At 34.3% G+C, this 18,152-nt stretch overlaps 3 protein-coding genes across 4 annotated transcripts; all 3 read left to right on the top strand.

The window, feature by feature from the left end:
- Nucleotides 1-7,991: 7,991 nt before the first annotated feature.
- AsnS (asparagine synthetase) lies at nucleotides 7,992-13,301 on the top strand. 2 transcript variants are annotated; one of them, XM_066395048.1, is made up of 10 exons: nucleotides 7,992-8,131; nucleotides 8,831-8,969; nucleotides 10,377-10,502; nucleotides 10,643-10,880; nucleotides 10,944-11,120; nucleotides 11,456-11,634; nucleotides 11,739-12,004; nucleotides 12,400-12,519; nucleotides 12,610-12,783; nucleotides 12,841-13,301. In XM_066395048.1, the coding sequence occupies exons 2-10, from the start codon at nucleotides 8,844-8,846 to the stop codon at nucleotides 13,121-13,123; spliced, it is 1,689 nt and encodes a 562-aa protein (XP_066251145.1). In that variant the 5' UTR covers nucleotides 7,992-8,131; nucleotides 8,831-8,843; the 3' UTR covers nucleotides 13,124-13,301. The 2 variants fall into 2 exon arrangements, with proteins under 2 accessions (XP_066251145.1, XP_066251146.1); XM_066395049.1 differs by having other exon boundaries at nucleotides 8,099-8,116.
- A 495-nt stretch (nucleotides 13,302-13,796) lies between these two features.
- On the top strand, nucleotides 13,797-14,804 carry LOC136412020 (uncharacterized). The gene has a single exon (XM_066394874.1). It carries the CDS (start codon nucleotides 13,797-13,799, stop codon nucleotides 14,802-14,804), a length of 1,008 nt encoding a protein of 335 aa, XP_066250971.1.
- Nucleotides 14,805-16,313: 1,509 nt separating this feature from the next.
- LOC136412200 (uncharacterized) lies at nucleotides 16,314-17,659 on the top strand. The gene is made up of 2 exons (XM_066395182.1): nucleotides 16,314-16,653; nucleotides 16,984-17,659. The coding sequence occupies exons 1-2, from the start codon at nucleotides 16,511-16,513 to the stop codon at nucleotides 17,471-17,473; spliced, it is 633 nt and encodes a 210-aa protein (XP_066251279.1). The 5' UTR covers nucleotides 16,314-16,510; the 3' UTR covers nucleotides 17,474-17,659.
- Nucleotides 17,660-18,152: the final 493 nt, after the last annotated feature.

The following is an 18,152-nucleotide window of genomic DNA, read 5'->3' as shown; positions in this document are numbered from 1 at the left end:
GCACGTGGGATAATTTTTTTATTGACTATGTCCCTGAAGGAACAACAATAAACTGAGAATATTGTACAAATTTATTGCAGCGTTTGAGCGAAGAAATTAAGAAAAAGCGACCGCATTTGGCGAAAAAGAAAGTCTTGTTTCATCAAGACAACGCACTAGTCCACACTTCCGTCATCGCGATGGCCAAAATCAATCAACTTGGTTTCGAATGTTTTCCTCTCCCACCCTATTCGCCAGATTTAGCTCCTTCAGATTATTTTCTGTTTCCAAACTTGATAAAATGGTTTGGTAGAAAGAGATTTGCCAATGATGAAAAGGTGGAATCCGAGGTTGATGCTTATTTTGAAAAATTTGAAGCTTTTAAAAATGCGACTAATTAATTATGTCAAAATTCTGAAAATTGACATGAAATTGATGTTTTGGATGATTTAAACTGAAACAATAGAACAGGTATGCAACTTCAAGTTTAGTTTCAACATCGTAAGAATTTTCTAAATATTTAAATTATTGTATATTTATATTCATGCTTTAAATAAATTTTAACTTGAATTATACATGTAACTCTCGACGCATGCATATGCGAATTCGTTTTGAATATCGTTATTTCCCTCATATATGGAAGTTTATTAAACATATTTGTTCTTCTAAATGGAAAATATCTGGTATGATATAACAAAATACTGTTGGATGTAAATATTGCCAAAAGGTCATGAGTTAGACGGAGTACTTGTAATGAGAATAGTGTGCATAAGAAAGACGAATACTGTGTGATAAATGTGTGTTTTAATTGTTTTTTTCTAATTATTATAATTAGGTAACATATACCAGGTCTACCGGTATGAAATGAGCGCTATTTTGTGAAAATAAAACACCAATTTTAGCAAGGAAAGAAAAAGAAAATTTATTCAAAATACTGACCATTGTTTTCTACACATTTTGACCACCTTTCTGGCAATTTATGGATACCACGCCAATAGAAATGTGCCTCTTTGGCATCAAACCAATTAGACACCCAATTTTCTACTTCTTCGTAGGAATCGAAGTGCTGCTCAGCCAATGCGTCTCCCATCGATGAAAACAAATGGTAGTTCGAAGGAGCCAAATCTGGTGAATACGGCGGATGGGGTAGCAACTCCCAGCCAAGTGTTTTGATGGTATCCTGAACCGGTGTTGCTTTGCGTGGAGATGCGTTGTCATGGAGCAAAATTACCTTCCCGTGTCTTCTGGCCCATTCTGATCGTTTTTCGATCAACGCATTGTTTAAATTAATCAATTGTTGTCGGTAGCGAACAGCATTAACGGTTTCACCAGGTTTTAAAAGCTCGTGGTGCACCACACCTTTCTGATCCCACCAAACACACAGCATTGCCTTCTTGCCGAATCGATCAGGTTTTACAGTCCATGTTGATGGTTGTCCCGAATCAACCCATGATTTTTTCCGTTTAGGATGTTGAAAATAAATCTATTTTTCATCTCCAGTAACAATTCGATGCAAAACTGATTTTCTTTCGTGCCTTTGAAGCAAAATTTCACTGGTGTTTTTTCGGTTCTCCATCTGTCTTTCATTCAATTCATGCGGCACCCATTTTCCACATTTTTGGATCTTTCCCATAGCTTTTAAACGATCAGAAATTGTTTGTTGTGCAACATTTAACATTTCTGCCATTTGCTTTTGACTTAAAGTGTCATCTTCATCCAATATTGATTGCAGTTCGGCGTCTTCAAACTTTTTTGGTGGTCTGCCACGTTCTACATTTTACATATCAAAATTGTTATTTCTGAATCGTTAAAACCATCTTTTGCATGTTGCTTCTGATAAAGCATAATCACCATATGTCTCGACAAGCATGCGATGTGACTCTGCAGCACTTTTCTTCAAATGAAAGCAAAAAATTAATGCTTTCCGCAAATCATCATTTTGTGGTACAAAATTCGACATTTTTGGCACAATGAAATAATATAGTGTTATTTGTTCAAGGACTTGATTTGTACTAAATGTTTGTCAGTTTGTATACCAACCAAGCAAACAAAAAAAAAGGTTTGTTTACAACAAATGCCCTATATCGAGACATTTATATCCTGACGCTCATTTCATACCGGTATACCTGGTAAAACTTGTAAATAAGGATACATGAACTATACTACTGTATTTCACGTGTAATAAATCCACGGAAATACAGAAATGATGTATATGAAAATGATGAAACGATGAAGTATGAAAGATGTAATACGTTCATGTAATTTCATTTTTAGGATTAAAATTTTTATCACGCCAAAACTTGTGGTATGTACAATATCCGAGACAGTGATCTAAACCCATTTCTTCATACGTAATTAAATTCAAGCCTCTTCAACAATGAAAGAGCATTATTCGAAAAGTCGGGCGTAGCCCCCCACCTCCCCATCCCCACCACTCAATATTTCTATTCGCCCACGTTCACCGGCACCAGATATCATTATTCTAAGGTCCAAACATCACGTCCCCAAATTGTGACCTAAATTATACATCTTATCGGTGTACGCATCCTTAATAAACTAATTTTCATGCATCCCGAGTATTTGAAGGACTTTAAAATTCCTGTTCATACGTGACCCCTTTTGGACTCACACACGCCAGAGAAACTGCCGGCGGCCGGCCTGCGAATTCAATTTCAATACGCGCCCTCAATCATGCATAGACGCGGGGGAAGGAGCGAGAAGCAGGTGCCGGTACACAGGGATGGAATTATTTTATTCTTAAACGTAATCGTTAGCCATCACAGGCAAAAGTGTTACTTTACTTCACACTGATTGCAGTTGGCCAACTTGAAATAACATAATTGCTTACATCTACTAACCTACTAATCTAAAAGTTGAGGAGCTTACTCTTCTCCTCGAAAGCGAACTCACTTTACAAACATCTTTAATCAAACTGCGAAGCGCCCCAATCAATCTTAAAACAACTCAAAGCAGATGCCTCATAGCGAGTAGTCATATTATCCCACCTGTATGCTACCATTGTTCATAAGCGGCATTTTTAGAACACCAAAGAGTACGTTTGCCCTCTGTCGATGATAGCTTTTCTATCCAAGTAAGAGATGAAAGAAGTCTGCTATGAGCTTTAGGTGACCTACCGGAATACTTGATCGCTTAGAAGATTAACGTTAATGAAACCATTAATCAAAGTGATATGTAATACTAATAGGGACGGGAGGACACTGATAGGGATTAATAGAGGAGAAGATTAAGATTCAGAACCAGGGTCAGCAGAATACCTTTCAAATGTGCCGTCACCAAAAAATCATCAGTTCGAAATTAGTTTGTATCGCTGTTAAGACTCTTGTAAAATTTCTGTCAACCGCAAACAGAACCACATTTGAAAGGAAGACGCTCTATTATGATTTGATTAATCTCTGATGACTGGTGCGTCCGAAATCCTTGAGTTACAGGAGTTTTTAATGGGTAAAAATTCCACACTATCCAACAATTCGGATTGAACATCGTCCAAAAACTAGTGGTTATCCTATAAACCTAGCAGTCCGCGTGTTGCAGGACGTGTCGAACCAATCTGAATTGAGTAAATCAGCACGGTAAGTAGCAAATGCTGAAAATAACTGAAAATCCAGTCTATTCTGGATGAGTAATTATAATCCCTCCATGCGAAAAGAATAACGTGATGGTTGTTTTTAACGAATGCCAATATGTTTCGAAACTTCTCAAATAGACGTGAACATTGAATTTAGAATAAGATCGGTTCTTTTGTTAGGGATAATCATTTAGGCATACCCACTTATTTAGTGCATCTGTGTGGATTACTGCCCTAGTTGAGGCCAACCTAACTAGGTACCTCAAAAGTAAACTGAATAATTAAGGACAAATTTCGGGTGTAAATTCGGTACTGACCTGTCTGCTTTCTAAAATGGACCGAAGCAAGAAACTGCGGGATAGCGAACGCCGAGAACACGAAGTCCTGCGGGCGTCCAAGACTCCCCCTGGACTTAGCCCTCGGCCCCTCGCCCCCCTTGACGCGCCTGCCACGCATATACTCAGCTCACGCATAATTTAGACGCGCGGTTGCGAGAATGGACATCGCCCGAGCTGCTCAATCAATATCTCAGATCCCAGACTGTACTTATAGTGTACTCTCTGGTTCCTTTATTCTAGTCCATGTTACTTCAGATAGCTTTAAATTTTAGATAAAATACATCTCTGAATCATATGTATTTGAACCTCAAGAATCTCAGTCATTTTCGACTAAAATTACATATGTGAATGTCAAAAACGTTAGTTTATCCCAGAATAAAGTGGTTTGCTTATAAACATCATACAATTCTATTTACTGGTGAAACGGCATCGAATTTGGGTTTCCTGGGTTGATGACCGTGTCCTGTTTCACTGATCCATATAAAAACCGGGTAACACGAAACCCCATTTGTGTTTAATACGATGACCGTACAGTTTTGATTGAAAGAGTTAGAGAACACGAAAGTTTAATATCGCAAAAATTATTACATATATCGAGGTCATTCCTAGAAAATTGGTTGCATCCTTTGAATGAAAAAAAAAAATGTGCGCTTAAAAAGTAACAAGAAAAATACAGGATACGGTATCCCGAACGCGTCATTCCATCTAATGGATGTATCCAACGTTCTGGAAGCACTGGATTTAGCAAATAATTGCCGGCATTCCATTCAAATTTGTCCTATTTTTTAGTTAATAGTAATAAGTTTTTGTTATTTTTAGTATACCTAAAAAGTTTCAATACTATCTTTATACTTAATTATCGATGTCTCACAACATTTCGAGGTATCATTGAATCATGTCAAGTTGGATGAATATAATTTTCTAAACACGAGTTTCTGTTTTATTTCAACTTAATTTCATTAAACAACTTCACGAGTGCCGCATACCAGAGGTTTTGGAAAAAGATGTTATATATTTACTTATTTCTCCGTTCGAGTCAAAAATAGAAGAGTGCTTCCACAAATTCTCATTTATTCCATTGACCATATTCATGTGATATTCAACATGTCATATTCAAAAAATTTTGTGAAATCTCCTTCATAGTCCCGGTTTATTACAGGAATATTCTACGTGCAGTCAAGAAGAGTCAAATGCAGATTTTTACAGAATATTCCTAAAATTATATTCACAGAATATTCCTATAAGGATATTCAAAAAAATATTCAAGGGATATATAATGTTATTTGGTACACCCACATTCAAAGGTTTTTGAGATAATGGCGCTCAAAATATTTTTTTCGCGCACTCATTAATTTTCATTAACGGCACTGAAAAAGTGTTTCCCAGTTACTGTATTAACAGTACACCTTTGCAGTAAGGGCGTGGATGGGATTTAATAATGAAAAGTATCATCTATTACACGACCGTAAATACAATCACCACATTGTATTTTAATCCATTGTCATCGCTATTTTTGTGGGTATTACACCAATGTGCCAAACTAGAATTTTTTCATCGTTTTTTTAAGTTGGATTTATAAATTCTGTTACTCTTGTCATTGGCTTACTGTTAAGATAATTGAACAAGAGAACAACATAAAAAATTATAATTGAATAGATTTATTTTCTAAAACAAAAAAAGTTTATATCTTACATTCCTTAATGCAAGGCTTATGTTCCTTCAAATTCTTATGATACTTTTTCAAAATTGAATTTTAAAATTCGGAATCAAATGACTTTCCATGTAAATACTGTAATCCAACATTACAAAAGGTTTCTCTTGACTACGCAGGGAATGACGAGAAATGACAAGCCGAATGACGTGAAATTAATGACAAACTGACTTCCTAACGTCACAGGCCAACGTTAATGAAAAGTGAAATCACATTATTTGATATATCTGGGTGCTTTAGTTTTATTTAAATTAAAAACAAATTAATTAAAATATATATCTAGACTCAACCTCAACAATATGGTGGTTGGTTGATGTTTATGCATTGTTCGCACTCCTCTTTTGTCCATAGTAGACAGCATTTGTTGACATAGGACACATGGGTAGTTCAACAAAGTCAAGCCTGAATATAGTTTTTGTAGGAACGAACGTTAATATTACGTTATTGAATAGTTGACTATTTCAAGTAGTTCAAATAAAAATCACCAAATACTGCTTTCATATTAACAAATCAGTCAATCATACAAGTTGAATTTACGCCTACCGTCGTATGCGCTTTAAATTATTGCTTTGATTTCTTAAATAATAATTCATAATGATTTATGATGATATGCAATAAAAATACTTTCGGGAAGGCTGATGTAGATTAAAGTAACATACAAAAAAATTAAAGGAATAAATTTCATTAGACTCAAAGAGATTTTCTTGACATAGAGGTGAAGCATCAATATCCGAGCCTTAAACAACCCTAAAAAACTCTTTTATGGTGAAATATTTTCGTAATTTTTGAACTTAATAATTCAACAAGTTGGAAGATAGGTACATTCCTTAATGGCCATCACTTGGTAATTCAAATAAATAGATAAGACTACACTTGAATATTTTCCGTACAATATATCTGAAAAGTAGAGAGTGCTTCCTTATATTTGGACTATTTCTGGTGAGTTCTCGTAAGTAGTCTAAATACCAAGTACGTACAAATTTCTCAAAATTCTCTGAATATCAATGCGCAACGAAAACATTATCTGCCTCTGAGAAGAGGGTCTGTTTAGGTTTGCCAAGGCAGCGCGTAGTCTATGAAGCTATAAACCTAAAGTAGGGGCCTATAAACCTAGAAATTAACTCTTATTTAAGGGGCAGTAAGGCCATATTTTCTCAAGGTGGCAGCAGACTGTGCCGTTAAATTGGTTTGTGCGTTTTTACGACTCCGTTTTACTGCTGGGCTCGCGCACGCTTTTCATTGCACCACTAGGAAAAAAACGTGTTTTCATCAATAAATAATGTAATCACTAACACTCTTTTTTTTGGAATATATAAATTATTATTGTATCTATCGCAACTCGTGACAATAGTTTTGTTTGTCTTCAATCAGTCAAGGCAGATACCCTTAAGCTACATAGAGTTCCATCATCGTCTCACCCTTTAATAATCTAATAGGTACATATTACCATTCATGGGCTTAAATAAGGCCGAAAGGTACAAATTTGGGTTTCGCATACCACTTGCCGGCTGAAACTGTCTTAAATCCACCATAGAATGCTTCTGTTATTATGTTTTTTACCATACACATAATTTTTCATATTAATTTGGAAACAATTGGGCATATACATATACATGTGCTGGTAATACTCTTTTTGATATACCAGGGAAGTCCGGCGTTGGGATCCTGACTGTCCAGGCTAGTTCAGATTAAACCTTGGAATTCCAGCCATCCCGCCAAGGCCAACTTAGAAGAAGCGTTCTTTCCAACTCTATTATAAAACAATATGGCAACCATAGGAAAATCAGAAATTAATGATGATAGCTTAGAACTAAAACGTCGTAACGCAGAATTGAATGCATAGGTGGCGATCTCGCAAAAAACTGCCCCGACAATGTTTTTACAGATTTAAAAAAATTTTTTAATTGTAGAATTTACGGCATATTTTCGAAAACGGAAGTTTTTAGTTCTTTGAAAATAACTCAAAAATGAAAAAAACTTAAAATCATTTCTAAAATGGCACCGCGCTGGCGATTAAAATCCTTTAATCTTTTTCCATTTTGCTTTTTTTCTACCTTTTACAGTTCTCAAAATATCCATATATGTAGGCCCAATTTGGGCCGCACTTTATGTGACATAACACAAATGTCACCTGTTTTGCAAGCGACGTATTATCATAATGATTCGGGAAATGGGATGATTGGGGCACGGCTTTAGGAGCGAGAGCGACAAGACAAGATTGTGATAGGAATAATCTTTTCTGCTAGCATATATCTAGCGCACGGCGCAAACGCGCGCATTGACAACATTGCTTTTTCGACTACGCCACGTGGTCCTGGTTCCCAGCACAGGCTGCTATCGGCGATACGGTTACGATATATCTCATAATACGCCAAGCTCCAACGTTCTGTTGAAGTCGAGTTCTCGCATTACATCAGCCACTTGGATTGACAATATTGGAAACCATTTTTGGCGGTGAAATTGTCGGTGCCGATGTATTAAACGTCCGTGTTTCTGTTACAAGTGAGTAAATATCAAGTAAGTGCACAGATGTCTCGTATAATTTGCTTTTTACGTCAGTTTTTCCCAAATACTTACAAATACGTTTATTTATTATGATAGCGCATCATGGACCATGTGTTCATACCTATTAACAAATTGTATTTTATTTACTTAGGTATTTTTAATTGAGCAGCAAAACTTCGCATGAAAAAACTTTACCGGCCAACACTGTTTGTCTGCAGTCAGAAAGAACAAACGAGCATCGGAACTTAGACAAACGATAAAAATTAAATTTTTTTAATGAAACACCCTATATATTGTTATTAACATATTTAAAAAACTTCAAAAAAACTTTAATATTCAAGCACATATTCAATAAAGATATTACTGACTTTCTATATTTTTTGAAGTAGCACATTGCTGTGCTTCTCAGTTTTCCCCAAAACCCAATTTCTATGTATCTAAACACAACAAAATTGAATCATTATCGAATCATATTTATTCGTAACAATGTACGTAATACTGACATTTTGCATTGACATTATTGAAATCAATAATGAAATTGGTATTATAGCAAGCACTAATCGAAATTTTAGGTACTGCTGGGAAATTCTTATGCTCATCGACGACATTAGTATCTATGGAATACTTTACATAAATAATATTCAAGCACATTTTTAATTTTTTTTTTTTCGGAAATCTAATTTCGATAATTAACATTACCGTTCTTTTTAGAATAAAACTAAAAATGTGTGGAATTTGGGCAATTTTTGGATCCGAAAGTAATCTTCATACGGTTTGCGCAAATGCGTTTGACAAAATTGAGCACAGAGGCCCTGATGCCTGGCGCGTGGAATATGACAAACAGTTGAAGGTATGTAAGTTAATTGTCATTATCTGTAAGCGTTACTACAGAGTAGTATTAACCTATCACTTACCATGACGTCGAATTTACCATGTTTTAGTTATAATTTAAAATTTCAATTAGTTGTAAGTCACTACGTGCAAAATAAAGTGTCTTGGATTTTGTTGATTTGAATTAGATTGAATCCAGTTTATTGAATAAAAATGAAATACTACACAAACCAAGCTGAGTGTATGAATATTTCGTTATTGGCATTTTCAGAGTTATCAAAGAAATATGAGACCAACACTGTTGTCAGAGCTAAATCCTGGTATATTGTAAATATTTTTTAAAAATGAGCCTCAAGTGTGATAAAATGCTGTTTTCATTGTTTTTCGTTTATTATGTCATTTTATAACATGTCAAACTGACCCAGTTAGCTTTAGGCGACCATATTGTCGTACTGGGTGAGCGCATTTGGCATGACCAATTTTGCCATTCACTTTCTGCTATAACTCGGTAAAGATGCGTTTATGGTCATTAGGTTTCCAGTCGTTACTACCATTTGAAATCTGGGATTCGGCCATTTGAAACATATTTTATCTCCAAATCGGGCTGCGAAATTGTTAATGGTCTAGAAAGGAAAGAAATTGCCATATCGGCAGAAATGTCGGATTTTGCAATAATTCCTTGATCATGTCCTAAACAATTTAGTTTAATCTGTATTAGATAAAACGACTTTCGATTTATACCAATTAGGATTCACCCAACGTAAGGTCACTTGCCATCACTAAAAATGCTTGGAGATTTCACAAGAATTAATGGAGTTGATAATTGATACATTAATTAGAACGTTGAAATTCTAATCCCTATGGGTGGTAGGTATTCAGGGGTTTCATTTCAAAATGAGCCAGTCCAAATATATTTTGATTATGTGGAAAGTTTAATTTGAGGAAAACATCTCCAAAGGGCATGGGCATGTTATAAGGCGGGTCGAGCAAGTTATGCACCGGGTCGAGCATGTTATGTCCGCCTTGGTCGAAGTCGATAAATGGCTATATCTATTTTCGGTCAAAAAAATAAGAATATTGTTATTCAAATAACTGCGGAAATAGTATCAACACTTTACAATCGGTGTTTTATGAGAATGGCCACTTCGAACTTTCTGCTTTGACCTTCCAGTTAAATTAAATTCTTAACATTCCTGTTCAAATCGATTTACATAATCCGTACCCTATTGAGATTCGGAGGGAATTTTGGGTTGGAACATGCATTTAACATACGAAAATTTAAAAAACACTATAAAAACGGAAAAATGCATTCGTAAATCTTAGTATAACAATTAAAAACATAAAAGAAAACAACACTTACAACAAACTCAATCCATTTTACTCACCTGAAAACGTTACGTGTTCTAGAAATCATTTTGCATTTTAGAACTGCTGTGTGGGATTTCACAGGCTGACAATTGTAGACTGCACCTATGGAATGCAGCCGATGAAACTTCATCAATATCCTCATCGAATGTTGGTTTGCAATGGAGAACTCTATAACTGCAAAGAAGTGAGTCCTAATATTAACTTCATTTTAAATTTATATTTACTGTTATATATATTATTTATTTGAGATTATATTTAAACTTTTTCTTATTCAATAATTTTTCTAATTCTACTCAATCATTCTACTCAAAAATATCTTTTTAGCTTAAACGAGAATTTGACTTCAACTATGAAACCTTCAGCGATGTTGAGTGCATTTTTCACCTGTACGAAAAATTCGGCATTGAAAAATGTGTGAAAAATTTGGACGGGGTTTTTGCCTTTTGTATCATAGACATTCCGAAAAGAAAATTATTTTTAGGAAGAGATCCCTATGGTGTCCGTCCATTATTTAGGATTGCGAGTGAAAATGGAGTGTTGGGTATTTGTTCAGAAGCAAAAGGTAGTTGTAACGAGTTTTAATTCCTTTGGTAATCAATTTCAGTAAATCATTATTTTTTTACAGGATTAACTGGCGTTGCGGCTAATCTAAATGGATACAAGAAGAAATTGAAGCCATTCCCGCCAGGCACGTTTGAAGAATATGATATCTCAGATAAAGGAACCGTAAAATTGGTTAGAAGCGAAAAATATTTTAGCCCAGGTGATCGACCCTCATTCAAGACTTTCGTACCATGGGAAGGTATGTGAATTGGCATTTCATCCTAATATAGGTATGCCGGTGAATAATGTAAAAGTAGGCAGATGGGAGCTGCATCTCAATAATAGCTGTTACTTTTGAACACCAAAAGTAGACTGATTTTTAATTCTTAAAGACAAAATATTTCTAATTTTATCACTGTTTGATAACATCCATAGAAAAATATTGTAACTAACGCGCATAGTAAAATAAGCAATTCATAATCTGCTCTGATGCAAATGTGTCCCCTCCGCTTACGTATTAAAATGTCTCGACTATTAATCACCGTCATTAATGCACTTGTTTGTTAGCTAACTATTACATGATTATTTTTGTAGATATCAGTTTGAGAAGTCATGAGGAGAACATTAAGTCTTTATTAACAATGGCAGTGAAGAAGCGCCTTATGGCTGATAGGCGCATTGGTTGTTTGCTCTCTGGTGGACTAGATTCTTCATTGATAGCTGCTCTATTGCTTCAGGAAGCCAAGAAACTTGATTTGCCGTACAAAATTCAGGTAAGAGCCGAAAAGGATATTATAAATTTGCATATTTATCAATAGTCGATTTAACATTTACTAAATGGCAAAAATTAATTAAATATTTTTATTTCATTTTCCAGTCCTTTGCTGTAGGAATGGAGAGTAGTCCAGATCTTAAGAAAGCTCGACAAGTTGCCACATATCTGGGCACAGAACATCACGAAGTCATATTTAGTGAAGAGGATGTGGCCAAAGTCTTGGATACTGTCATTTACACGCTTGAGACTCCTGATATCACTACGATTAGAGCTTCCATTGCAATGTATTTACTCTCAAAATACATCCTTGATAACACAGACACGACAGTTATTTTTAGTGGAGAAGGAGCGGATGAAATTGCTCAAGGGTGAGAAAGAAATATCTATCAAATCAAGTTCCAAATTTTACTCTGAATAGCTAACGTTTAGCTGATTATTCTCCCAACAATCACTGGTGTAGAAGGTCTGTTTGAATAGTCACAATTTTTCAAAGCTAATCCAGCTATTATTATTGACTAATTCAATTGCAAATTTTAGTATTTCATCTTTCCGTAAAACATTTCGTTCAGGTGAGTCCTAAAATTTATTAGGGCAGAAATTCTATTGGGGTAGATACAATTTTTCTAAATTTCCGTTCTCTATCTTCTTGAAATATGCTTTATCTATTGTGAATTGTGAATAATTGGATTTGACAATCTATCCATGAGAGTTTAATTTGGCTCGAAACAGAATTTATATTTTTGTGCTTTTATGTTTTTTCTAGATACATTTATTTTCGGGATGCACCATCACCTAAAGCAGCGCACGAAGACAGTTTGCGACTCTTAAGAGAAATATACTTGTTCGATGGATTAAGAGCAGATAGAACAATATCGTCACAAAGGTAAAACGAACATTCCTTTAAATACTATTTATACACAATACAATATTAAATTTATTTTTAATTAACAATATTGCTTTCTTAACTTTTCAGTTTGGAACTCAGAGTTCCCTTTTTGGATCTGCAATTTTCGCATTATTTTTTGAGTATTGACGCCAAATTGAGACAACCAAGAGATGGAGTTGAAAAGTTCTTACTCAGGTCTGCGTTTGAGGGAACCAACCTTCTACCGAAAGACATTCTTTGGAGGCATAAAGAAGCCTTTAGGTACACATTTTAAATTTGTTTTTGTACATATTCTAAACTATCATCAATAATTTTTAGTGACGGAGTGGCGTCGAAAAAAAAGTCACTGTTTGTTATCCTACAAGAGATTACAGAAAAGCGCCTACCGGAGCCTTTCGACAAAGTCGCTGTATCGCAAAAATATCCACATTGCACACCTACAACTAAAGAAGCTTTATATTATAGAGAGGTGTTTGAAAAAAGTTACGCAGGACTGGCAGAAACTTTCTTACCCTTCTATTGGATGCCACGTTGGACAGAAGGCATTACAGACCCTTCTGCTCGATTTATTAAGCATTACGCTGCTAAGAGTGAAACATAATAAATTATATAATTTCCAAAGGATATGTAAATACTAAAAATCATGCTTGTGAAAGTTCCTTAAAAAAATTACTGGATGCCTGCTCATTCATGGTTTTTCATAATCTTAAATGATTTATTTTGGGAGTGTAAAATCTGTGAGCAAGTTTTAACTTAAAACGAAATATATTCCGAAGGCTTTGTTTCTTGTGAAATATGTGTTTACACCTGTGTAATTTATTCATTAATTGTATTAAGGGTTATATTTATTTATTTATTTCAAATAAATAATCGTATATTCATCGCGCTATCTCGTAATTCTTAACTTCTATTAATACTTGGCCTAATTTAAATGCCCTTATAATAATAATTAATAGTAATATACTTCTACCCTATAAATACAAGGTGTCCCAAATTTGAGGCTCACCATAGTGATTTCAGGAAACGTGAGAGATACGACCCCGTTAAACTTGTGGATAGGGTGGATAAAATAATTATTTATATTTTTATTTTTTTCTTGACGCTCCAGTTATAAGGGGTACATAAAAATGTGAATATTGAAGAACTGCATAATACTCCAATCGGTTCAGCCTCTTAACATACTTATGCCTGGTACGCCATTCAGATAAAATTTCTACAAAAACCGGTAGCTTCCCATTTACCTTCAGTCTCGATCTACTTCTTAATGAACAATCATGACGCGTAAATATCGTGCCATTATCAATTTCATGTTGGCATTAACGGTAGTTTGCGGTGTTCCTTTCCACGTGCAAAATACATCGAACTCTTCTGAGGTGAATGATAAACTGACACAATACAGACAAAATGTTGTCGGAGATGTGAAGATCGAGGTGAAGCAACCCTTTAAGCCCTTATTACCTTTAATGTTGCACAATGATCCCAATCATTGGGTTACAGTATCTGAGAGAAATAAAGGAATTAATAACTTTCCATTCTTCAATAATTGGGGAAATCAGCTTTCTCTTGGAAAGCTTCCAAAGAAACCTTTGAATTTTTTACGAAACATTACAATTAATGCAACAGGAAGTGTTATGACTAATAAGATTAATCAAGTTTTGCCCAATTTGCCTTCATTGTTGACCCATCCGGAAAAGATATTTTTACCCGTACAAACTGTGAGTAAATTTCCGCCTGTTGTTGAACATTTTGTTCAGAAAATCCAAGCCTCACAATCAAATTATATCTATGAAGACTTGAGTAGACCTCCGACTTATGATAAACCTGTGTACACACTATCCCCAGAAGATGAGATATTATTCAACGTGCCAAGTTCCACTACATTCAAACCGTTCGTAGCTACAACTAATGAAAAGGTAGAAACTCAAGACTTTAACAGGTTTGATTATGAAGATATGTTTAATAGCACAGAAAAATTATTTTTCAAAAATGAGAAAAATCATTCCTCCTGTATCTCATCGCCCAAAACTAATAACTGTACTTGTAATAATTCCAAAGTATCTGAAGGCGGTAATACTTTCAAGCCTATGAGTAATTCCACCATTAAAACGAATAAAATTCCAAATTTGATAGACAAGAAGGACGATCATGTAAACAATTCAGATCTAGGATTACCCAACGTAGTGTATGTTAGAAGCAGTAACGATTCACAAGGGAATCACAATGTAACTAGTGATGCTTCAAATCATGGAAATTATTATAACGAGCTAATCAAGATTGCGTAACCGGAAGCAGAGACGAACGAGCTAGTTGGAATAGTCAACCAAAGGACAATATAAATTAAAATTTTAATGAAGTGAAATCTATTTATAATTCGTTTTAGTGACTCTATTGATAAATTAAGAAAGCAAGAAAAGATTTATTTGATTCAAAAGTGCGAATTTGAGAAAAAATGCAAGTCCGAACATGAATAACTGTTACGTATGTGAAAACTAGGTAGCCTCTTCAAATTGGTAGATTATATATGAAATGTGTTAAATTCGAGCAAAATATAGTTTATTATAACCTTGATTACATTACAATAATCATTAGTTTGCTCTTTTTGAAACGAAGTAAAATAAGTTCTTGGATTTACGCTACCACAGAATGTCGACTGAATAATCAGCCGAGAGTTTTATTGCATGTTTCATTCCCGGATCAGTGCGTATCATCATGTATATGTATGTATTTATCTGCCGATTAAAATTAGTTAATGTGCGTACACAGTCTTAGAATAAACTGCAGACCAAAATCAATAGTCTGCGGTGGTCCTTAGTGGTCACTGAGCTAAGATGGAATGTGATGTAAACTCTGCCACGAGTTCATCGATATCCAGCATTAACCTTGAAATTATCTCAATCAATAATTTTTCAACTTAGAAATTTAATCTACGAACGCAACTAGATTTATTTTAAATCCTTTTAAAATTAAAAGAAAAATGTCTGAAAATTAAGGCATTTAAAAATACTTGATAAAAATACAACATAACACATTTTTTTGCGGATTACGCATTTCTAAAATGTTTATTGTTTTAAAAGATTTTTGGACTGAATTAAAAAAATAATCAAAAAGACATTGCATAGGAAGATTAAATATTATGTAATGTAATGTATTATGTAAAAAGTCGATTTTGTTGAAACTTATTTGATTCGTAAGTGTAGAGAAAAGTATTCGTCCTGTTATTGATTGCTAGCGCACTGGAAAAAAATATAACGCATCGGGACTTGTATATCGCGCCCATCATTTTTGTGACTTACTTTAGAAATATCATTTTGTTCTTATCCTTAAGGTCATTGTACTTTAGACCATTTCAAGCAAGTTAAATAATAAACCCTGCCATGTATTATCAACCGCATATTTTTATAGTTAGAGGTTGAAATATTAAAAGTTAAATATTTGTAAAGAGAATAAATCACTATAGGTATGTTTTCTGACCCAGTTGACAAAGTACTTAAACAGTTATGATTATTAGAGTGTAAAATGTAAATATACCCAGTTCTTAAAGATGAGATAGCTTGTGGCATAAGACTGAGTTTTCACCTGCTCTTGTTTAATTGTTCTTAATCCATTCGAATCAAGCTTGCCTTTATGCAAATTTATTTCATATAAGAAAAATAGTTAATTACAAAAAAGTAAAGTAGGGTGCTCAAATTTATCGCAAAGACCTTAATTAAATTTTAAGATAATAACCGATTTAACTAATTACGAAATCATTAATAAACAATTATTGATAAAATAAGTGCAGATTTTTTTCATATAAGATAATGCCCATTTTTACTGAAGTGGAAAAATGTCAAATCATACTAAAACTCTCCAATGGACAAACAAATATCTAATTTCCTCGTGTGACCCACCAAAGAAAAAAGGCGTCGAACGAAAGATGGGCTTTCTTCATAATTGTATAACTGCACCTCATAGTCTTCATTATTCTTAGTAAGCGACCGGTTCGAAGATGTCAAGTACCCAAATTTTTCGAAGCCTCTTGTGGTTAAGTGGTTATTTATGCGCGTTCGGTCTAGTTATTAAGGGGGCGCCTGTCCCGGCTAGAGAGGAGAAGAGTCTGGTTTTGATGCCTGTATTAGTTCCTGCCACTGGGTTGGTATAATATTATTTATTTTTATTAAATATATAATTATTTATAAAGTAGTAAGAAAGTTGTACTTGTTAAAATCAATTTTAAAGACTAAGCATAGATTATTATCTTTATAAAAAGATTTATTTCATTTTTCCTACGAGCGTGCGATAAGTTACTTTGTCACTTAATTCGATCAACAATTGAGTGCCGTAAAGTCACTTTATCGTACCTTCGTAGGAATCATTCTGATCTTGAAAGCAGTCTCACTTCGAAGGATTATTAATGAAATATTTTCACTTTTTTAAGCAGTTTCTAATAATTATTTTCTAACACTTACCCATTTATTCCAGTTATAATGGCATACCACCCCCTCCTGTTCATTCGGCAGACCTCTACTACCAGCAATATCTAGCTGCCCAAGGCCACCCAAATCCTCAAACTCGAGGACCATTTGACTTCGTTGGTCAATTTTTTCAACAGGTTCCCTGGCTTCCCATCCAAATCAATGTACCGGACATGTTCCAGAATATCGGCAATGGCATCTCTCAAGCTACCAGCAACGTACAACAATGGTCTCAAAACCTCGGACACGGGGTATCTCAGCTAACTGAAAACGTTGGAAGCGGTTTAAATCAACTCACACAGAATGTCGGCAGTGGATTCAACCAATGGATGCAACAAGTTGGGCAGAGGGTACCGTTTTTGGGAAATATTGTTAATACTAAAAAACCTCTTGGGGGTACCAACCACGGTCAACAGCAGATAATTATGATGGTTCCTGTTGAATATCCTGGAGGTCAACAGTTAGTTATGGAAGATGCTATAGATGCATTTCCATAGGTTATTAATTGGTTTGTGCATTATGAAGACTGAATTTTACTTTTAACCAAAAAATGTGTGCCTTATGTAGGTATACATTAGGATTCAATCTTAGGTCTTAATCTCTAAATATGTGCATATTTGAACGGTGTTATCAGTTTTATTTATATTTTTACATTTTAATATATGTATACATTCATATTTAATATTTATTAACTTAGATATTTAAATATATTGATTTTTAATTAAAATACGTTATTTATCAATAAATATTTATGTCTTCCAGTTCTTCTTCCATATTCTGAAGTTTTTAGTGGATAGGTACCTCGGCGAATCCCACACTAAACCCAGTCGACAGAACTCATCGAATTTCAGGCCGCGGGTGGGTGATTTTCGAATATATTCTTCGCGATAAAAAAAAATCATCTAAATCTTGAAGTATAACCCGCGACGACTTACAAGACTACCAAGATAGAAATGCAATAAACAAAAATAGACAATGTAAAAGATTTAAAAAATCCTAAATTTACTGCTTAAATTTTATTATTAAATTAAATAATAAAATGGATAATGCTTATATAATAATTATACATTTTCAACAGGGCGTCCTATAATTAATGGTACACAATAACACCTTAGATTCCTTATGTAAAAGTAAGAAATTACTTAATATATATACTATCAAAAAATATATATGTAT

Source organism: Euwallacea similis, chromosome 11, assembly GCF_039881205.1.
Source record: "Euwallacea similis isolate ESF13 chromosome 11, ESF131.1, whole genome shotgun sequence".
Classification (NCBI taxonomy): domain Eukaryota; kingdom Metazoa; phylum Arthropoda; class Insecta; order Coleoptera; family Curculionidae; genus Euwallacea; species Euwallacea similis.
The sequence above is the reverse complement of the archived record's forward strand: the minus strand, read 5'-3'. Positions and strand labels throughout refer to the sequence as shown.